Source organism: Nannospalax galili, unplaced genomic scaffold (assembly GCF_000622305.1).
Source record: "Nannospalax galili isolate Female #2095 unplaced genomic scaffold, S.galili_v1.0 scaffold1740, whole genome shotgun sequence".
Lineage (NCBI taxonomy): Eukaryota > Metazoa > Chordata > Mammalia > Rodentia > Spalacidae > Nannospalax > Nannospalax galili.
This window is the reverse complement of record NW_008346390.1, coordinates 148,543-171,531: the sequence shown is the minus strand read 5'-3', so window position 1 is coordinate 171,531 and position 22,989 is coordinate 148,543. Positions and strand designations below refer to the sequence as shown.

The 22,989-nt window shown below is 49.5% G+C and overlaps 1 protein-coding gene across 1 annotated transcript in view; it reads left to right on the top strand.

Annotated features, from left to right (window-relative positions):
* Syne3 (spectrin repeat containing nuclear envelope family member 3) overlaps positions 1-20,655 on the top strand; it is a 95,354-nt gene extending 74,699 nt beyond the window's left edge. Inside the window, exons 15-18 of the mRNA XM_029568151.1 lie at positions 408-569; positions 4,296-4,445; positions 5,421-5,459; positions 16,858-20,655. Of these exons, the coding sequence (XP_029424011.1) occupies positions 408-569; positions 4,296-4,445; positions 5,421-5,459; positions 16,858-17,061 (555 nt within the window). The 3' untranslated portion in view covers positions 17,062-20,655. The remainder of the gene's footprint in view (positions 1-407; positions 570-4,295; positions 4,446-5,420; positions 5,460-16,857) is intronic.
* The last annotated feature ends 2,334 nt before the right edge of the window (positions 20,656-22,989 follow it).

The following is a 22,989-nucleotide window of genomic DNA, read 5'->3' as shown; positions in this document are numbered from 1 at the left end:
GGAGGGAGCTCCATCCTCAGCAACCTGCAGAGCTGGAGCCTGAGGCTCTTGGGCCACATCAGGGAAGAGCAAGAAGTCACCAAGTATATAAGGAAGGATGTGGCTGGACAAGCTTGCATTTCAGACAGATCACTCTGTCCAAGTCCCCTGAAGGGGACAAGAGTGGAGGGAAAGTGACCACTAGATAGGCAACCATCCTGGTCAGGGATGATGGTAACTCCTGGGGATCCAGGGGGGTGATGGTGAGGCCCACTCTTGGACCCTAAATGTGATCATGTTTCTTATCCCCCTGGGCCTCTTCCATACCCTTTGGGTCCCCTGTCCTCATCCCCACTCTCAGGCTTTGGGGGATTCCCCAGGATCCATGGCCAGTAGGCCTCTAACCTCCAGTCACATGCTTTCCTCAGGCAAACCCACAAGAAGAAGTACACGGCCTCCATGAGGATTTCTCTCGGCTGCTGAGGGACTTTGAGCAGTGGCTGCAGGTGGAAAACTCTAAGCTAGTTAGAATCATTGCCATGAGAACAGCCACAGCCAAGGACTTGAGGATCAGAAAAACAAAGCTGCAGGTTTGTTCCAAGGAGTGATCCATAGTGGGGTCTGTACCCCCAGGAGTTCTTCATACACAGTCATTTGTGATCTGTTCTGCGTCTGAATAGTGGTTTTTAAAGTTTTTTAGTTCCAATAGTTTAGAACTTTTCCTTGCATCCATGCATGGATGCATGTATTCATCCATTCACCCATCTGTGCATGCATCCATCTGCGTATCTGTACATGTATCCATCTACCCATTTATCCATCTATGTATCCATCCATTCACCCATCTGTGCATCCATCCATCTATGTATCCATACATGTATCCATCCACCCATCTATGTATCCATCCAGTCATCCATGTATCCATCCATTCATGAATGTATGCATCCATGTATCCACCTATTCACCCATCTGTGCATCCATCTGTGCATGAATACATCCATCTATGTGTATCTGTACATGTATCCATCCATCCATCCATCCATGTATCCATCCATTAATCCATTTGTGTATCCATCCATCTATCCATCTATGTATCCATCCCTTCATCCATGCATCCATCCACGTATCTATCATCCATTTATCCACCCATCTATCCATCCTACTTTGTATTTCCCTGTTTGGGAACTATCGTCTGATTCCTTGACTTCTGGACCATTAGCTATCACTGTTTCACCAATTTTCTTGACAACAAGCTGCTTAAAACAATAGCTATTTATCTCATGATTCTGCCATTTGGAAGTTTGGGTTGACCTCAGCCTGGCTTCTTCCATTTCTGGGGTCTAAGACACATCTTCTGGGCAACCTTATCTGGTGTCAGTTGTAGGGCAGCTGGTGGCTCCGCTTTGGGAGGCTGGAAGCTGGTAGAGATGAACATGGCATGGGCCATGCATGTCTCATCCTCCTATAGGACAGCCTAGATCGCCCAAGGCGAAGGCAGTGTGAGGGAGTGTGTGAGAACAGTCAAGGCCCTTAGAGACAGACTAGGAACTGGCATCCCAGCATTATCTGGATTCCTCTGCATTCTGCTGTACAAAGAAAGTCACCAGGTCTGTCATGGTTCAAGGGAAAGAAAACAAACTCCACCATTTTATGGGAAACAAAAATCCATTTACAAAGGCCAAGGGTATGACCTGGGGGAGGGGTGTGGGGAGCCATGTATTTGCATTCAATCCACCCCTTCTCTCTCCTTCACTCCCATATCTGGTTAGTTACTGTCTTAGTATGTTTATGTTACTGGAACAGAATACCTGAGACTAGGTAATTTATAACAAACAAGAATTTCAAGGTTCTGAAGGCTGGGAAGTCCAAGATCAAGATGGGCTTCCTTCCTATGTTGTCACATGACCAAAGACAGAAGAGGCATGAAGAGGCAAAGGGGGTCCAAACTTGGTTTTTTATGTCAGCATTAGCCTGACCCTTGTGGGCTGTTCATCCTACCTGTGCACTAGGCCGCCTCTCAGAGGTCCCATTTCTCAATACTGTAAATGGTGATTAAATTTCAACACGAGCTTGAAAGGAACAAGCATTCAACTGTAGCAGGCACCAAGCCCACCTTGCTGTTTCTGTCCCTGATGCACTTGCTGTTAGTCACCTGACTATGACAGGAGCCTCCTCCCTGGTCTCCTTCCTTTTGAACCCTTACCCAGGTCGTGATTCCTGCTGCAGGCAGCCATGACCCTATAGAACCACCAATCTGACCTTGACCTTCTGATGAAACATTTCAGTATGGAATTCAAAGCCAATTCATCATACCAGACCTTCCCCAGCAGGCCCCAGTCTGCCTCTCTTTTATTTCTATGAAACCTCACCAATATGTTGGGTCTAAATTTCTTTTTAGCTACTCTGTTTGACAGTCATTTGAATTCTTGCATCTATGATTTAGGGTCTTTCTGGAAAATTCTCTGACATCATTTAAAATATTATCTTTCCATAATATTTTTTCCTTTCCTTCTCAAATGTCATTTAATTTCATATTTGGGCTTTTTGTCTCAAAATGTTGCATTCTGAATATTTTTTCTGACCCATCTTCCAGTGCACTAATTCTCTTTTTGGCTGCGTCCCATTTGTGTACATGTCTATTAAGTTCTTAACTTCTGTTACTTTAATGATCAGTTCTAGAACTCCCATTTGGTTCTTTTTAGTTATATTCCCCTTCTTCTCTCAGACCTTGATGAAGTGCTCGAGCTCATCTTTTAATCCTTTGAGCACACCAAACATAACTGCTTTACAGTGTCTGCCTAGTAATCCCAATATCTCCAGGCATTTTAGGACTGTTTCTGTTGTGTATTTACGTTTCTCATGTTTGGTGTTGAGCATCATTATATAATTGCTTTGTGCACTAGACATTATGCCTGACAAAATAATGTTAGATTTATTTTTAACTAATGCCAAGAAGTGCAGGCTTTATGATTCAGGGGTAATAAATCCAAGTGCAAAGTTTGTGGTTCCCAGGACTACTAAGATGACTTGGAGCTGGGCTGTAAGTGCACTCAAGGCTCAGATTTACTTCTGGTTCTTTTTATCTGGGAATGAAGTCTGGGGGTATCTCATCTACAAAGGGAGTGGCCTGTCAGTGCCCACCTCGGCAGAGCCCAGGCATTGACCTTCAGCACCTTACCTCTGGGAGGTGGCAGAAGCCCAGATAGGTTTCACAGATGTTTTTATTCTAGAGTGGCAAGTGTCTTAAAAAGGGTTCTGCTGTAGGTTGTGTTATATTGTTTGCAGTGCTGGGGATTGAAGGTCCTCACACATGCTAGGCAAGCACTCCAACCACAGAGCTGTGCCTTTACCCCCTTTCCTGAGCTTTGACCTGATGGTCCTCCCTCTTTTGTTAACTCATTGATGACCTCGAAGTGTTCTTGTTGTGTTCTCAGTTAAGGGGACTTCACTTCATCCCAGTGGTGGAGCTGAGCATTACCAGCAAGCCTTCCCCACCTATCTCCCCTACCTCAGATTTGTCTCCCAGCCCCGACCCTCACCCGTCTCCAGTCATATCAAATGATTTATAGTTCCTTTCTCTAAACCCCATTTGCTCTTGTCAAGACAGCATTCTAGCAGGTTCTGAGCAGTTCAGCCAAGTTCTAAGCTAGGATTGAATCCCGGCTCCCTGTCTGTAGACCCCTCACCACACCATCCCTCAGGATGCTTGGAATTAGGTCACCCTAGGAGAGCACAGTGCTCTACTGTAACAGAAAAGTCTGCCCAACCCAATGCCAACACCACTCTGCCAGGCTCAGAAATGCTAGCGAACACACTGTCCACAGCAATGGCTTTTTATATTATATTTTATTATTTTTATTTTATGTATGAGTGCATTGCCTACATGTGTGCAAGTGCACCTGTGTCATGCAGTGCCCATGGAGGACAGAAGAGGGCATTGGATTCCCTAGAACTGGAGTTATGGATGGTTGTTAGTTGCCATGTGGGTGCTGAGAATTGAACCCAGGTCCTCTTGTAAGAGCAGCCAGTGCTCTTAACCACTAAGCCATCTCTCCAGCCCCAGCAATGGTTTTTTAATGATGGCATTTGCTATGATACTTGTAACATAGGGACTCTCTCTCTTATAACCAGTGGTTCTCTCCTCTTAGCCGTTCCTGGGCCTGGCCTTAAACTTGCAGGGATGAAAGTATCATAGGATCTGTCCACTTCTCCCCAGGTGCCTATGTCAGGTGGCACTTGATTGGCTCATCCTTACCAGCCAGGTGGGGTTCGTGGGCCATTAGGAACCTGTGCCATGATGCTGCCTTCTCCCTCAGGAGCTGGAGGCTCGAATCCCAGAAGGCCAGCATCTCTTTGAGAACCTGCTTCATCTCAGGCCAGCCAGGGGCCTCTCCAATGACCTGGAAGATCTGCGCTACCGCTGGATGCTGTACAAGTCCAAGCTTAAGGACTCTGGGCACCTGCTGGTAGGTGCTGAGGGTGTACTTGGGAGTCCCTGAAGGTGACCATATCTGGGCCCAGGCTTACCTGGGAAGACAGAGCTGGCCTATGTGCATTCAGACCTACGCATATGTATTCAAGGTCAAAGCAACCACCTAGAGCAGGGTGTGGGGGGAGGGGGAGAAGCACTCATGGACCTTGGGCACTAGGCTTACGCAATGTCATTTGTCCCTCTCCCGTGAGACATGCATTTTCCATCTTGTCCTAGCCACCTTCTGTTAGAGTAGTTGCATCCCAGTCTCCAGAGGGGGAGCTGAGCCCCGACCCCTGCCGCCAGAAGCTGAGGGTCACACAGCTAGTCAGTGACAGAACCCAGCATTCAGTCACACCCCCGTGCTGTGGCTCTAGCACCACTAGTCCGAGACCTAGATCCTCTCCTCCTCTGAGTTGCTTCCTGACTTTGCTCTAGTACTTTCCTGGACTCTCAAGTCTCTTACACAAAACAATAGCTCTCCTAGTAATGATAGCCTTTATTAAATGCTGTGGTCTCCTAACAAGCCTGTAAAAGACAGAATTAGCATTCTCTCTGGGCTGAAGGGGAAACTGAGGCACAGAGATGAAGTTTCCTGGGCCCTAAACCTGCTCAGGTGGGTGTGATGTCCCCTGGGCCTCAGATTGCAGAAGTCACAAATATTGGAAGCTATAGACTTTCTGGCCCTGCAACTGTCCTGTTGGCCATTAGGTGTCAGCCCAGCCCAAGCCTGGTGGGCCTGGTTCCCAGCGCTGGCCAAGGTCTTCCAGACAAACCACCTGGGACTGAAGTGTGTTAAAAAGCTTATTAAATGGAATTCCCTGCTAGCTCAGGCTGTCCAGATGACCAGAAGTTTTAACGAAATGCTCCCCTGACAAAATGAATATTCCATTACAGGCTCCACTGGGATTTAAGTCTCACTCACCTCTATTTTTTTTACCCCCTTTCCTTTCCTTCCCTAAAATAACAGACGCAGAGTTCTCCGGGAGAGCTGACTGGATTCCAAAAGGTATGTGTCTGCCGTCTGCTCCACACAGCTAGAGGGCAGAGTCTGTGCGGGGCTGGAGGGCCTGTGATGTTGGGTCAGGACACTTGGGCTTTCTAGAATGTTCCATGAGGCCTGAGGAGTACTGAAGGAGACTCTGGGCTGCACTGAGCTGGGCCCAGAGGTATGTTATGTGCTCCCAGGAAGCTCCAGGCTCAGACGGTGATTGGCAAGGGCATGGCATTTATGTGAAGGAGAAGGGGCTCTGCTTTTGTCATGCAGACCCAGGACGTGCTGGTCAGCGGGACAGGATGCTGCTAGGATTACTGTGACAGCCAGTGGAAACCAGGTCCGTTCAAGGCAAACTGGATTGTGTGGCCACTTTGGTGACAGGGGAGTCCATGGGGCCCTGGGGGACACAGTAAGAAGGGGTGGTAGACCCTTTTGTTCTCCTAGGCAGGTGTTTCCACTTCTGCCCACTGGACCTGCTCAGACCATGCCAGTTCTATGTGCAGGATAAGGAACTACCACAGAAGCAGTAAAGCATACCAAAAGCAATAGTTCCTATGCTGGTGCTTCCTGGTGTCTGTACTTGCTGTGACTGTAACAAAATACCTGACAGAAACAGCTTCGGGAAGGAAGGGTTTGTTTTGGCTTATGATTTCAGAGGGGTCAGTTCATGGTCTTTTAGACTCATGTGCTTGGGCGGGAGGATGTCATATGTATTTCTAACCATCAGGAAGGAGAGAGAGAAAGAGAGTGGTGAATTGGTGGGACTAGGAACCTGGTATAACTTTCAACCAGCTAGGCCCCAACTCCCAAAGTTTCTACAACTTTCTAAAATAATGCCACCAGCTAGACACCAAGTAGTGAGAACCATGAGCCGGTGGCGGGGGCGGGCAGGGCGCAGGTCTGAGTCAGACCATAACAGTTGTGGTAGGGCATCTCATACCTTGCCACTGATGCCCAGGGAGCATTCTTAGCTCAGTTCTAAGCCTGAGAAAACAATCAATAAAAAGAGCTGCTGTGTCCACCAGGCACACAGCTCTCAACTGGCATCTGGCCTTGGACCTCAACAATCATGTTTTAGCCTTCCACAGGGTGCCTTGAGGCCTTCCTGGGCCTGGACACTCTCTCTGCTCCTGTGTATTATTGTCACGTGTGCAGCCCTTGTTTTTCTGCCAAGATTAGCCATAATGACATGAGCTCCCAGCATGCTCTGGCCCCAAGAACCTGGAGTTTCTTCAGATCTATCATTGCTCAGAGTCTGAGTCCCATATGTGGACACCCTGTATTCCTTCTTGGCCTCTGGCAGCTGCAAGAGAATTCGGGGGAGGGGGGCAGTTGGCGAGGGACTTGTGGACCAAGAAAGGCTTTTCATGGATCAAGGCTGTATTCTGGGCACTTTGCCAAGCGGCTCTGTGGCCTTGGGCAGGTTGCTTTGCCTCGGAGGCTCCCGCTCCCCATGTCTGAAACGGAAATATCAGTGCTGATTTTCTCCATGCGTTCATTTTGAAGATTGTGTGAACCCTGATATATAGATGTGGAAGTACATCCTGGCACTTCCGCCCTGGACTCCCCATGGTTTAGAATAACGTTAGCCTCCTTATGGACTAGTGTCAGGAAAGGGCAGGTGGCCCACTAGCCTGGCCTAGTGGCCCCTGGTGGGAGATGGAGGTCCAGGTCCTTGTGTTCAGTCTACCCATAGCTCCTGAATGTTAAGCACCTTCATGGTTGGGAGTTGCCATCCATGTAGTCCCAGACCAGACTCTACCAGCTGCATCCAACCTTTTGACACTTTGATACATTGTCATCTACAAAGTTACAATGATATTACCGAAAAAAAAAAATCTCAAAGATCTCACCATGTTTTTAAGTTTATGGTTTTGGGTATGTTACATTCCCAGCTATCCTGGGGTGTGTATGACTCATGGGCCACAGGTCAAACATCCCTGTCAGACAGACTCCAAGTAGTCTGGGTCCCTGGTACCTGACCACGATGCCAAATACATAGTCAACACTCACTAAATATTTCTGGGTAGGTGACACTTGGCCAGCTGACATCTGCCCAGTGCAGCTCAGCGTCCTTGCAGCCTGGAATTGGCATACCACTGTGGTATTTTCACATTCCCTACAGCCTGGAATTGACATACCACTGTGGTATTTTCACATTCACCCTGCTCAATAGCTGTCTCCTCTTCCAGACATTTGTTCCTTATTCAGTCAGTGCTGACTTTGTGCCAAGCACTGTTTAAGGCACTCAAAACCCAGCAGTCAACAAAAGAGTCACAGCTTGCCATCCTAGACTGCACCTGGCTGGGTGGAGGAGGAGGGAGCCTCTGTGGGGAGCTGGAGCTCAGCAGCATGGCAGGAATCTCTGGATTAGATGGCTCTGCCAGGCCCACAGCCTGATGTTCACAATAGTACTGCTTGGCCATAGCTAGCAGGTGCCTACCATAGTTCTGTGGGAGTATTAACATGAAAGTTCTAAGTGCTTATCTGGACTATGTTTTAAAGATTTAGGTGTAGAAAAGGCTGACTTTAATGTTATTTGTCTTCTAAGCTGCTGGGCCTGGGTCTCCTGTGGAGAAGGAAGTAACCCAGGGTGGGATGATAGAGGCCACTGACAGGACAGCTGTGAAACCAGATGGCTGGACCTAGCCTGATTGGCCTGGATGGCCCACGAATCTGTTTTCCTGGCCCATTTTTTCCCAGGTGATGCTCACGCTCCTAGCCCAGGGACCACGCTTTGAGAACTGATGACGTAGGTTCTGGATTCACACTGTATGTGTGACCTTTAGCAAGTCACTTCACCGTGGTCTTCCAATGAAGAAAATGAGACCACTGAGTTAAAGGCGGGCAAAGATCCCCCCTAACAATGGGTACCTAGTAGGCTCTCAGTTGCCATGTAATCAAGAGCCCAAGACTTCTATAGACACTACCCCTGCTTTTCTTTCTAAGAGCAGAGGGAGCTGTTACACAGAGGACATGTATGAATCAGCTTTCTTCACTGCTACAAAATGCTTGAGGTCATCAACTTATAAAGAGAGGAGAGTTGTATTTTAGCTCAGTTTTTGAGTCTTCCATCCTGTTCTGTTTGGCCTGTAGTGAGGTAGGAGCATGTGGTGGAGCAAAACTGTCCACCTCATGGCCAAGAAGCAAAAGAGGAGGAGGAGAAGGCCGGGGCCTGTCCCACAATTCCCTTCAGGGACATGCCCCGGTGACCTAAGGACCTTTCACTAAGCCCTGCTTCCTAAGGGTTCCACCACCTCCAAATCATACTAGCCTGGGACCAACTAGTCCTTTAACTCATGAGTCTCTGGGGGACATTCAAGACCCAAATTCACAATGTTTGTTTCTTTTGCAATTAGGTATGTGCATGTATGTGTGTAGCTCCATTCACACACATGCACGCACACATACACACATTCACACACACACACACACACACATGGACACATATGCACACACATGCACACCACCACACAAGCTTGACAGGTAGAAAATAAGTGCCTTCTATAGAGTCTAATCTCACCAGCCTAGAAGCATTCTATATATTATCTTTAAAGAAACCTGCCCTCAAGCTAAGTATTTATGAGCTGTTGGTTCTCCATGCTTTCTTCTCTCTCAGCCTCAAGTCATAGAGGCCCCAGCTATGTTCGTGGCTTCAGCCTGCTTGTTTGTATAAACAGAATAATTAAGATTTATTAAATTTGTGCTGCCTATGCATCTGCCAGCGTGGTGCCACTGGCTGTTTGCCTACACCCTCAGACACTCAAAGCATAATTGCTTTTTGAGTGGCAGTTGGGTTGTGAGTCACCTCAGTCCCTGCCCTGGGCCAGGATTGTGGTGTGGCTCTCTCTAGGCACACTCATTTTACCTGAGGAGTGGATGGTTCAGTGCTGCTGTTCACCAGGGCAAACCAGGGCAGTTTGCAGGAGTTGGGAGCGGACGCCTCCCAGGCACCGGGTAGTGGGGCTCTTGGTACACAGGTCCATGTACGGAGCCGCCTGGGAGTGGCATTGAATTTGCTTGATTGTTTTTCCCATGTTTTAAACATCATAAATTTTCAGGTGTCTTGGCCTCATCTAACTCCTGCCACCCATGACACTCGACACTTGGGATTCTCACAAGTCAAAATTTCTTCTGGAGGTCTTGTTTTGTTTCCCTTTGGAGGGCACACGCTTAGCTTGAAGATTTCGGGGGAGCTCCTGCCTATGGCTCAGATTCTCAGGGAAGAGCTTTGTTTTTTATTTATTTACTTTTTATTTTATGTGTATGTGTGTTTTGACTGCGTGTAAGTACACCCATGCATGCAATGCCTGCAGAGACCAGAAGAGGGAGTCAAATCACCTGGAACCGGAGTTAGGAATGGTTGTTGGCCACCATTTGAGTGCTAGGAACTGAACCCTGGTCTTCTGTAGGAGCAGCCAGTGCTCTTAACCATGGAGCCACCTCTCCAGTCCCTCAGGGAAGAGCTTTTGTCCCTTCCCTTCTACCAGATGTGGAATGTCTTGGCCCTCTTTCTATGAAGTGGTTTATTCTTGTTCCTTCAATCCCTCTGAAAGTACTGGCCCTCCATGTGCAGCACAATATGGGCTGGCCCTCCCTCCCTCCCTTCTTTTTTTTTTTTGAGACAGGGACTCATGTAGCCCAGGCTGGCCTCAGACTCACTATGTCTCTAGGATGACTTTGCACTTCTGATCCTCCTGCTTCCACCAAGTGCTAGCTAGTATTAGCCTCTTTCCTTGTCCCAGTCATACTGTCAGTCACCCAGACAGGCTTCAAATCATGCGCTATGTCACCGCAGGGCCTGTCCCTCTCTCCACCCCCAAAATCCAAAAGCAGCTGGGCGTTGCTGAATTATGAATGATTTGATGCCCAAACTTTAAATGTCAAGGTTTTTTAAAAAAATATTTTATTTGTTATTTTTTATTTTATATGTATGAGTGTATTGCCTGCGTGTATGTGAGTGCACCCGTGTTGTGCAATGCCGCAGAGGTCAGAAGAAGGCTTTGGATTCCCCTGGAACTGGAGTTGAGGACGGTTTGTAGCCACCATGTGGGTGCTGGGAATCAAATCCGGGTCCTCTGCAAGAGCAGTCAGTGCTCTTAACCACTGAGCCATCTCTCCAGCCCCTAAATGTCAAATTTTTAACTTGACTTTGTCTCCCAAGTTCCAGATTCTTAGACCTTCCTTTGCTCAGGCGGCCCCTGGCCAGTGAGTACATCCTGGTCCCCGGCCTCTGTGCAGCAGGGGGCTCTGACCTCATCCCCTCCTGCGGCTTCTCTGACTCTTTTCAGTGTCTACCCTGGTGCCTCTTTCTGTTTTGTTTTGTTTTTTTTTTTTTTTTTTTTAGCTCTCCAAATGTGTTGATAATGCTGACTGTTGATAAAATATAATGACTTAATCTACAGTCCATATTTAAAATTCTTAAGCTATGTCAGTAGTTTTTTTTTTTTAAAAAAAACAAAACTTTTGAGTCATTTTAGGTTGATAGAAAAAAACTAAAGGGGCTGGGGAGATCAGTGGGTAAAATGCTTGTTGTGCAAGACTGTGGACCTGAGTTCAGATCCCCAACGTCCATTTCAAGGCCAGCTACAAGTACACATGCCTGTAAGTCCAGGGCTAGGGGACGGAGACAAGCAGATCCTAGGGGCTCAGTGACCAGCCACCCTAGCCAAAGCCTCCAGCCTCAGCCCCAGTAAGAGACCCCATCTCTAAAAAATAAGGCAGAGAAGCAATTGAGGAACACATCCTGATGTCAGCCTTTGACCTCCACATATGGGCAAGCTCAGTCCCTCACACCAACCTATGTCTACCCTCCCTCTCCAGATCCACCTGTGGGTCTAAAAACAACATGGTTCTGTGGCATGCCTATCTTACCCAGAGCCGTCACACAAGCTCAAACAAATCTGGCTTATACCAGATGGGATGTACAAAGGTTCTTGGGGCTCTCAGCAGTGAGCCTTGGGCTGCAAGGACCTGGCTTTTGGTACCCAGAGTGCAGGGAAGAAGATATCTGGTGAAGGTGGGAAATGTGCTTGCCACTGGGACCCACACAGCCCACACTGCCTGAGCTCCTGAGGACAGCCAGGGAGGAAGCCACCAGCACACTGACTAGCAGAGGGAGCTATACTGAGGGACACTGGACTGGCCTCTGCCAGGATGCCCTTCATCTTGAGCTAATAGGGCTGGTCTGGAAGAGACAATTTTGTGCTGGAGAATGAGGCCCAGCCAGTCCTGGGAAGGGCCCTGAGTCTCAATGGTGACATGAATGCCAGGCGTGGTGCACCAGGCAGGGACAGAGAGAGAGAGAGAAGAGAGAGAGAGAGAGAGAGAGAGAGAGAGAGAGAGAGAGAGAGAGAGAAAGAAAAGAGAGAGAAAGAAAGAAAGAAGAAAAGAAAGAAAGAAAGAAAGAAAGAAAGAAAGAAAGAAAGAAAGAAAGGAAAGAAAAAGAAAGAAAGAAAGAAAAAAAATTACTAACTACATGACAGGTCAGGATGGGACCAGCCTTAACAGATCAGCTTTGACAGCTGAGGCTCAGAGTAGCTTGTGCTGACGTTTCAGCAGCTGTTTCTTGTGAGAGCTGCCATGTGGGATGACAGAGAAGGCCTGGGCTTTACAGCAATGCTGAAAGCTGAACCTGTGTGGGACCTTGAGCTATTTACTCTCCATAGCCTGTTTCTTCCTCTGCAAAATGGGCATGGGGTAGCCAGCCTCCCAGAACGACTGAAGGCATTCAGGAAGCTTATGACATGGGTGAGCTTGGGGCCTTGGGTGGAGTATGCGTGTGTGTGTGTGTGTGTGTGTGTGTGTGTGTGTGTGTGTGTGTGGTCACTGATGAGTAGAGCCTGATGTATGTGGGCTAAAGAAATGGTGAGATCTTCACTAACAGCAATCAGCGAGTGTCTCTGTGGTCACCTCCTGGACACTGAGGGATGGGCAGATGGCCAGAGCACAGGAGGAAAGAGATTATGTTCATTCTCTTAGTCATTCAATATCTGCTTATTGGATTCTGCTTAAGGATATAGCAGACAGCAAAATGATGCAACTCTGCCTTCAAGGAGTTAAGGGTGATGCACACCTTCATCCCTGATCTGAAGGGTGGGGAGGCGATGGTGTCCTGGGAATGTGTGGTCTCAAGGTCAGGGAAAGTCTCCCTGAGGAAATAATTCATATCGGCATGAGAATGACCAGGTGAATTGGAGAGAAAAGGGGCAGACTGTAGAAAGGCCCCATGGCCAAAGACCACGAGGGTCTCTGAAAGCCCGAGAGCGAGCACTAGGCGAGGCTTTGCTTTCTTCTCTGAGGGACCTGGAGAGGCTGGCGGAAGGGAAGCTGTGGGGCTTTTAGAAGCTGCCCCTCTGCCCCAGCACCCATGAGTCAGAGGAAGAAGGAAATGAAGTCTTATTGAGCACCTACTTGCCTTGTTTATCTCTGTAAATTTGGTAAATGGGTGTCACTCTTCCTATCCCCCAACAGAGGAAGAGACAGAGACCTAGCTAAGTAACTTGCTCTAGATCACATATCCAGGAAGTGGAAGAGCGGAGGTTAGAATGCAGGGCTCTGAACTCTGAGCCTTTTAGTTCTTCCCACACCCCATTTCATCAATGGCAGATTTAGCTCAGATGTCTTGTGGTCGGCCCTTTTACCTGAACTCCCCAGAACTCTGGAATCCAAGCGCTCATGAGACCTCGGCAGACAGATGTGATTGCTAGACAGAGCATTCTCTGCCCCGCCCCGCCATGTGCTTATCTACCCTTGGCTCCCCTACCCTGAGGAATGGGGAGCCTTGTCTCCTGAGGCACCCTCTCTCTCCCTTGTATACCCCTGGGTAGCACACAGGCATACTCTGTGGGAAACAGTGTGGAGAGGCTCTTGACACTAGAAAAGCTGGGATTGCCAGTTCCCTTATTGTCTTTTTAGAAGGTGTGTGTGTGTGTGTGTGTGTGTGTGTGTGTGTGTGTGTGTGTGTATCTGAGCATCCGAGATTCACATTAAAATGTGCCCTTTGCCTCAGATATCATTTGTTTGTTTTGTTTTGTTTTTATTCTAAAGAGCATTTGAGAATTTAGAATTTAGGGCCCTTAAAGTAAGAGGTAGGCTCTTGGGAATGGTGACCGGGCCGTGGGCCTCCTCTGAAGGAGCACAGCAGTCACCAGCACTTGTGAGTACAAACACAGCTGAACCTTCAAAGCTGGTTGAGAGGGTCAAGGCCAAGGCACAGGCTCATTTGCTTAAGCAAAACCCAGTTCTGAGAACTGGGGGAGTCACGGAGACTGGGACGGGCCAATGTAAACTACCCCTCCACCTGGGAGACTAGATTACAAGGTTCTAGTGCTGTAAGGCCCGGCTTGGTGAGCCTACAACACTGTCTTAGTCTCCTGTCCTTCGCCACCATGGGTCACCTGGGTCATCAGAGATGTTTCAGTCAGGCAAAGGCATCAGTGAATGATGAGGAGTCAGTGCAGCCCCCACACCCACCCAGGCAGCTCAGCCTAGCCAGCCCAGGCAGGTGCATACAAGAGCTGGTCCCATCCAGCCCGACAGCAGGAGGTGCCTCCTCAGAGTACCTATGCTCCTCCAGCTACTTAAACAATGTGCCATGCCCAGTTCCTGAGGTCCTTGATGAATAAATATGCCCAGCCTGCTCAGCATGGGCCTGAAGCAGTCTGACTTGACAGAATGCAGGTCTGGGGGCTTTGATGGGTGGAAGCATTTAGAGCCAGAGGCAGAGTCAGGTGCTGGTCTCTCAGGAGGTAGTTGGGCCAGGAGAGTGAATGAGATAGCTTAGATGAGAGGTAGAAAGATGAACGCTCCCAGACCTCATCACCTCCCACAAGTACCTGTTCAGCAATGCTTCTTCATCACCATCATTGTTATCACCACCACCTTGGCCATCCTTGCCATCATCACTGCCATCACCACCATCGCTATCTCTATCACAGCATCATCCTTACTACCATCTTCATCACAACCATCACTCATCACCATTACCACCACCATCATTGTCACCATCACTATCATCACCATCACTCTCACCACCACCAACACCATCTCCATGATCACCACCAACAGCATCTCCATGATCACCATCAACACCGTCTCCATGATCACCATCACCATCACTCTCACCAACACCAACACCGTCTCCATGATTACCATCAACACCGTTTCCGTGATCACCATCACCATCACTCTCACCAACACCAACACCGTCTCCATGATCACCATCATCACCACCATCATCGTCACCATCAGTATCATCACCATCACTCTCACCACCACCAACACCATCTCCATGATCACCATCAACACTGCCTCCATGATCACCATCATCATCACTCTCACCAACACCAACACCGTCTCCATGATCACCACCACCACCATCATTGTCACCATCACTATCATCACCATCACTCTCACCACCATCAACAATGTCTCCATGATCACCAGCACCACCACCACCACAACCCCTATCATCACCTTCATTATCACCATCACCTTCATCCTCCCTGTCATCACCATCTTCCTTGCCACCATCACCATCATTTTCACCATCAACATCATTACTGTCACCCCCATTATCAGCACCATCAAACATCTTTGTCATGATGATCACCATCACCGTGGTCATCATCGCTATTATGACAGGGGCTTTTTATGCTCTGGAGGGTGAATCTTGGTTCTTCAGGGAGTCAGCAGGTAAAGTCTTAATAATAGTCCTAGTACTATAGTCAAATCATTGATAAAAATTAGTACAAATAGTTACTAATAGCACTAGTAGTATTACTTGAGTCCTAATAGTATAATACAAGCTGGTACATCTTATCTAATATACTTTGAGTCCTCCCCACAGCCCAGCAAAGTGGCAAACATACTCAGAAAAGTAGCCAGGCAAGATGGTGCACACCTTTAATCCCAACACTTGAGAGGCAGAAGCAGGTGGATCTCTGAGATAGAGGCCAGTATGGTTTGCAAAGAGTTTTAGGCCAGCTGGGGCTACAGGGAGACTCTGTCTCAAAAACAAATGAAGACAACCACAAACTCCAACAAACTCAGAAACATTAATGACTTGCCCTAGGTCACGTAGCTAGCCTGTGCTGGAGTCTGTATTGGACTCCCCACCCAGCCAGGGTCCTAAGGGCTGGGTTCCATCTCATTTAATCTTCACAACCACTGTGAGGAGGTGGCCATTATCACCTGTTTCTAGATGGAGAATTTTGAGGCTTAACAGGTTGACTGGCCATCTCTGGATACCCAGTGAGATGTTCCTCAACTCACAGTCGAGCTCTGTCCTGATGAGGCCATTGTGAGTTGAAAAGTCCAGAAGACGGAAGTGCACATAACAGTAGAACACCCCAGCCCAGCTACGCAGCAGCCTGCGGATGGCCAGTCCCCTCTCCCTCTAGCACTCCCCTACCCAGCATCTAAGGAGGGCATTGGGCCACATGGGTCTAACCCAAGAGGAGATCAAAATTCAGAATGTGAAGTGTAGTTTCTACTGAGTATGTTTGCTTTTATATCATCATAAAGTGGAAAAGTTGGGGCTGGAGAGATGGCTCTGTGGCTAAGAGTCCTAGCTGCTCTTGCAGAGGACCCGAGTTTGACTCCCAGCACCTACATGGCGGCTAACAACCACCTGTAACTCCAGTTCCAAGGATCTGACACCCTCTTCTGACCTCCATAGGTACTGCATGACAGGGGTGCACTTACATACATGCAGGCAGTACACTCATACACATAAAATAAAAATAATATTTAAAAAATAAGGTGGAAAAGTCATTAAATCAAACCACCCTAAGCTGGGGACCATGGGTCCACCAGGCAAAAATTTACATGAGCTTTGGCTGAACATGTTTTGTTAACATTTCTTCCTTTCAAATCCTTGGATGGTTTAAGAAAACCTGCAGAGGTGTCGTGTCTGACAAAACTCACGTTGGCCCCTTATTTTAGTTTTCCCATCGCGGTCATAAAATACCTGACAAAAGCAACTTAAGGAAGGCAGGAAGGGTCGCTTGGCACGCAGCCCGAAGGTACAGTCCATCGCGGTAAAGTCAGGAGGCAGGAGCTTGAGGTGCTTGTGACATGGCATCTGCAGTCAGGAAGCAGAGAGAGATGAATGCTGGTGTCCAGCTCACTTTCTCTTTTTCGTACCGTTCAGGACTCCAGCCCATGAGATGGTGCCACCCACACTTAGACTGGGTCTTCCCACCTCAACCCAATCTAGAACTCCCTCCCAAACATGCCCAGAAGTTTGTTTCCATAGTGATTCTAGATCCTGTCACGCTGACTCACGATCAGCTGGCACAGCTCACTTTACAGTGGGCGGATGAGACGTGTGTGGTCACAGAGTTGGTCCAGCGCATCCTCCTGCCCCTCAGCACCCCCACTCACTCTAAACTCTGTTGCTTCACAGAGCCGTCGGCGACGGTGGCGGGTCTGTTCGCTTCTGAGGAAGGCCTGCCGCGTGGCCCTGCCATTGCAGCTGCTGCTGCTGCTCCTCCTTCTCCTGATCTTCCTGCTGCCGGCCGGCGAGGAGGAGCGCAGCTGTGCCCTGGCCAACAACTTCGCCCGCTCCTTCGCACTCATGCTCCGCTACGACGGTCCCCCACCCACCTAGCCCGCTGGGGCACACAGGTGACCTTCTGCAGCGTCCTGCAATCCCAGGGCTTCGTCTGAGAGTGGCTGCTGGGGAAACTGGCCATAGGTGGGCCAGAGACCCCCTAAGCAACCTGGGCACGAATGCCACAGTTTTCAGAACAAACTTGCTTTTTATATGACATCATTTGTCTATTTATACCAGATGTATACTGTGTATGGCTAGGGCATAATGTACAGAATTTTTATAGGCTATGTGTACACATGCTCGGTGTGGATAACTTCATACTTAATGTCTGTCTGTGTTTGGGGAAGTCCTCCACAGGGTTTCTCTAATGAGACTTTGTGACACCCGTGCCTTCACCTTCCATCAGCCCTGGAAGGCAAGAACAATCATTACCCAGAAGTCCAGATGTTAGTGAAGAGGCTCGGAGCTGTGAGTACAGCCCAGCAGAACTGGGCCTCCCTCAGAGCCCGGTGACTCACATACGCACAGTGAAAACATGGTGTGCGGCTGGTTTCAAGCCACAGAGACTTGAGCTCTGGGCTAGAAGGAGTGGTGATGACCAGACACTGGCGCAGAGAGTGCAGCGAGGTAGTGGCAGAGGACACCAAGGGAGGAGTAGAAGAGCTGGAGGGAGTAGACATAACCACAAGCCCAGTGGGGTGATGGTCCTCATGCCTGCCCCCCACTCAGCACCACTGACCAGTGCGAGATGCTTGTGACCCTGATGCCGAGTCCTCAAGAAGTAGTTTTGTTCTAGTGGACTTGATTTTGAGATTTCCATGCGAGAGTGAAGTGCAGTCACTGTGTGTGGTGGCCTGTGACAGTCCCAGGAGGCTGGAGCCACCCGCTGCTGTTGGACTGTTCCCATGTGCAGGCTTAGGGCAGAGTGCAAACACCTGCCCCTCTAGGGTCAGGGATCAGGGGACCCAAGACAGCGGGGAGACTCGGCCTGTCTGGAGGGGTCTCTAACTTTCTAAGGAGGGGCCCTGCAGGTGGGCAGGTCCCAGGACTGGGCACATCCCACTCACATCCCCCACTGGACCCACGGCTCAAATTCTGGCCTCTCCCGGCAGGCTCCAGGCATATCCAGAGACACCCAGGTGACTCCAGGTTGTGACCAAGGCTGGGAATTCTGGGATGGTTCTTAAGTGCTTTGAAGCAGGATCATGACTTCCCGAAACTGATACTAAATTGTTTTACTTTTAAAAAATAATTAACACCCTGTTTTACAGATGAGTTTTATTTGCTGGGGTGCTCTCAGGCCTGGTCATCGCATGCAATCACCGTGTTATAGACAGGCACTTTAAATAGCTGTGGCTGAGGCCTTATGAGGGACCTGACCCCCAGGTCACTGCACTCTGCACCATACCAAGCCCTTCCTGTTTGGGTATCAGGTGCCACTGGCTGTGGCTTTCACCTTAGCACAGCCCCTGGGAAGAGCTGGGCACTGGTGGGTAGGAGGCAGCACCCTGGGCTTCCTGGCCCTGGCTGTGGAAGCATGCCTTTCTCCACATCTGCGAACCCAGCCACAAAGTCTTCTGATACCCCACTGCTCACCCAGTCAGCTGGTCCAGGACTATCAGAATGGGAGCAAGGGACACTGAACACTTCTTTTCCATTTTCCCACTTCACAGGTAACAAACCTGAGGCCCAGAGAGGGGAAGTCAAATAGCAAGAGGCTGCAAGGCCAGAGCTGGGCTGGTCACCTCGATCCCTGGGTGGTGTCTTGTTCATTATAGCATAACCCCCTTCCATGTTCCCCTCCCCAGGAAGAAGAAACTGGACTGGGACATGGCTTAGTGACAGAGCACTTGCTTGGCATATGTGAGCCCTGGGTTGCATTCCCAGTACAAGAGAAAAAATAGAAAAGAGAGAGAAGCTTACTAAGCATGTGGTCATATCACATGTAGTATATGCAAGGGAGGGGAGACGCTGCAATACAAGGGTGGCAGCTGGAGAATGTCTCTTTAAGTGTTGATAACGATGCCCGTGCAGTCTGCTTGTTTGCACAACTTTTTTACAGAGGCTTAGTATTTTCATGACTTTCATATGAATATAGTTGTAATATGACATAATAGCCATCTATAGATAATTTTCAGATGTAACTTCTTTTGCTCGAAGTGGATGCAGACATGTGGTCCTTTCGTGGCGTCGTCTCCGAGCCTCTTTAGCTAAGCCATGGAGAGCTGGAAAGTGTGTGTGTGTGTGTGTGTGTGTGTGTGCACTTGTGTATGTGTGTGTGCCTCTGTGTATGTATGTATGTGGATGTGTGGCTGTGTGTATGCATGTGTATGCATGTGCATATGCATGTATGTATGTACATCCCTATGTATGTGTTTATATGTGAGTGATTATGGTGTGTTGTCTCTCTTTAAAGAGAGAGGTCTCTTGGAGTCAATGGTAAAACATGCAACCATCAGAGCCCAGTCCAGGAGTGTGTGTGTGTGTGTGTGTGTGTGTGTGTGTGTGTGTGTGAACCCAGGCAGGTCACATCAATTAGCATCAGTGTGATTGGTTCACCTTACCTGTGCCCACATCCTGCCCTTTTCTCTCATATCTGTTCTCTGGGTACAGAACCATGCATGCAAGCCCAGAGCACTCACTTATAACTTAAAGATGGGAGTAGGTGGGGTAGGCGGGTCAGGACAGCAGGTGAGGCCAGGAGGCCCTGGAGGTGCATGTTGGGAGGGGCAGAAGGGCTACTTGCCAGAGACAGAGAGTACCTTCCATGGGGAGCCAGCATTGCAGGGTTGGCATTTCATTGACTCCCACACTGCCCACCCCCAACCCAGGTCCAATAGTCCTTCACCCCTAAATATGAGATGTAGAACTGAGGTTTAAAGATAGAAAGCCACTTGCCTATGTCCGAATGGGACTTCAGTCCAGGCTAATGGACCCCAGAGCCTGCACTGGGAGGGAAAGCCTTGGGTTGGTGGTGCTAGACTGTAGTCCCTGTGGCCTCTGTGGTCAGCTTCACTGAGTGGCAACTCTCTGCCCTCAGCCCCACAGGGATAGGGTTGGAGAGGGTCAGCTCCCTGTGGGCTGACCCTTGGCTCTGCGAGGAGTGACCTGCAGGTCACCTGATATTGTCCTCACACTGCTCGAAGAGGCAGGAATTGCCGTCCACCCTGGAGCTGAGACCTCCTCTGCTCTCCTGTGAAGTCCTCCATCGTTGACCTCACTTTCCAGCAGAGCAGGCATCCTAAGATGAAGGGAACTTGGGTTTGCAGCCTGGGCAAAAGAGAAAGGTAGGTCCCTAGAGAGCAGACTGGTGCCAAGGGTATGGGCCACCCCGCAAGGAGGCTCAGTGGGCCCGTGGCACCCTCTTCCTCCCATGCAGGCTGGAGCCTGGGACTGACCAGGTCCAGCAAGCTCTGTAGAGGTTTCAGAGATCCGCTCTTGAGCTGATCTGGCTGGGGTGGTCAGATGGGAGTGGGGGACAGAGGGAAGCAGAGACGGGACCATGAGGCAAAGTGCCACTAAATACGCACTGAGTGGCTATGGGGCTAAACTTTAATGTTGCATGTATTTAGTGGGGGGCGGGGAGAGGAAGAGAGAGGGAAAAAGAAAGGTGAGAAACAGAAAAGATGAAAGGGGGGAGAGAGAGAGAGGAGAAAGGAAGAGGAGGAGGAAGAGGAGGAGGAGGAGGAGGAGGAGGAAAGGAGGGGAACAGGCAGGAGGAAGTGTTCTGTCCCCTCTTCATTTTACCCCCACACAATAAGCACTCAGAGTCCCTTCTTGGGTCCAGACATGTTGGAACACTAGGGTGAGCAGTCTAGGCCCTGCCCCCAGAAGCTCGCAGGCCAGAGGGGTCTGTACTATGCTAAACACAGAGCCTGACTTGAGCCTTTGCCCTTGACTTGGCTCGTCTGCCCTCCCACATAGCTGTTCTCCATAGCAGGGCTAGAGGGCGGTGGAGGGTCCAGGTGAGTAGAAGGGTGTCTCAGCCTCTGCGACTAAGTGCGGCAGTGATCATCAGAGCAGAGATGTATCAGGCAGACCAGGGTAAGGTCAGGACAGAGAGCCCTGGACGTGACAAATGGAGGAGGGAGCTGAGGCTGGGCCTCCAGAGATTGGATGTAGATCCCTGGCCTGAGCTAGGTCCCAACACCAAGGTTTGGCAGGAGGCTCAAGGCTGAGTCTGTGGACCTGTGAGCCCTCAAATACCACCTGGCCCATTGGCGTTTCTGTCACCTGAAACATGGGTAGTCTTCATAACCATGGGGCAGATGGTGGATGTACCAGTTGGATTTTCCTGGGTTAGTCTTCACACTCCCAGGACCCTTGGCTGTGAGTTAGGTCACTCTCTTGCTTTCTGTCCCCTCCTGCTTCTGGTTAATCCTGAAGAGCAAAGATTTGAGGGGCCGAGGAAGACTGTCTTTGGGGCTGGTGGGCTCGTCCCCATTGGCCCTCAAGTCCTAAGATATCAGTGGCTTCCTTTCATGCCAGTTTTCGGGTACTTCTTGCTGGGGGTCAGCACAATGACCCAGAGTGACCCCTGTATCCCCAACCAGGAGGCATCACACTCCAGTTCCCTCTCCCAGGGAGCTCAGCCTGAAGTTGGGGCTCCCCTGTTCCCTTTTTTGCAGTCTTATACTCAGGCCAGGTCAGCATGGGAGGAGAGAAGTGGGCCATTACCTCCCTTACTGCATCTGTGGCAGACTCAAGTAGTTGATCTCTGAGCTTTTCTCCTTCTCTCCAGCTTGAACAGATTTAATAGTCTCCTTATACTCAGGCCAGGTCAGCATGGGAGGAGAGAAGTGGGCCATTACCTCCTTTACTGCATCTGTGGCAGACTCGAGTAGTTGATCTCTGAGCTTTTCTCTTCTCCAGCTTGAACAGATTTAATAGTCTAAAACCACTTTTGGTGGCTACTGATCATTTGTCCTATGGAAAAAGTCCCTGCTTGACATCCTAACACCTGATCCTAGTCACAGAAGACTTAATTCTGCTTACCTCTTCTTCCCCCTCCTCCCTACTTCCCCCAAGAACAGCCTCTCTCCTGCCTGACAGGCCCTGCTAGTTGGCAGGGGTCCCTGGGCCCTTCAGTCCCCTCACAGGACACCCCTCCTGGGAGACTCGGGAGTGAACAGATGCACTGAGTGGGCTTTGTGTTCACATCTGCCCAGAAGCCCACACTGGCTTTTGTTTACTCGGGCACAAGGAGATCCTGGGAGCAAGTCCTAGTAAAGGAAGAAAGGTCTCAGAGCTTTTCAAGACCAGCCCCTCGCCCTCTAGTAGGCCACTGAGGCCTGGAAGGGAGCTTAGTAGCACCCACAGGTAGCCGCTATTGCCCATAGACAGAGCCCCAGGGGCTTCTCCAAGAGGGCTGCAATCAAAGGACTTAGAGCAGCTGTTGCTTCTTCCCTGGGCCCCAAGACACAAGAGGAAAACCTTCTCTTTACCCAAGTAAGAGCAAGGGGGAGTTTGTTTTCAAAAACAAACCTGAAAAAAAAAAGCCTATGGTTTCCACGCATAAGCCTTCCAAGGCAGCTCATGGGACTGACTGGCATCCCCCAGCACCTGCCTGCCTTTGGGTTACCATGGTAACATCATAGCCGCTTACAGGGCGGTACCCAGCTGCAGTGTCCACACAGCAATAGCAGAGCCGCTTAGCTTCCCCTGGGGATCCTGATCCTGGACTTTCTTTCTGGACCTCTCGTTACTCAGCTCATCAGCCACCTGGTCCATCTACTCCTGGTACTATGGGGATGAAGGATGGACAACTGCAGGCGCTCTTCCAGTTCTGAGGAAAAGGGAGGGAAAGAGAGGGAGGCCCTGTAACATGTGGGGATCCTGATCCTGGACTTTCTTTCTGGACCTCTCGTTACTCAGCTCATGAGCCACCTGGTCCATCTACTCCTGGTACTATGGGGATGAAGGACGGACAACTGCAGGCGCTCTGGGAAAAGGGAGGGAAAGAGAGGGAGGCCCTGTAACATC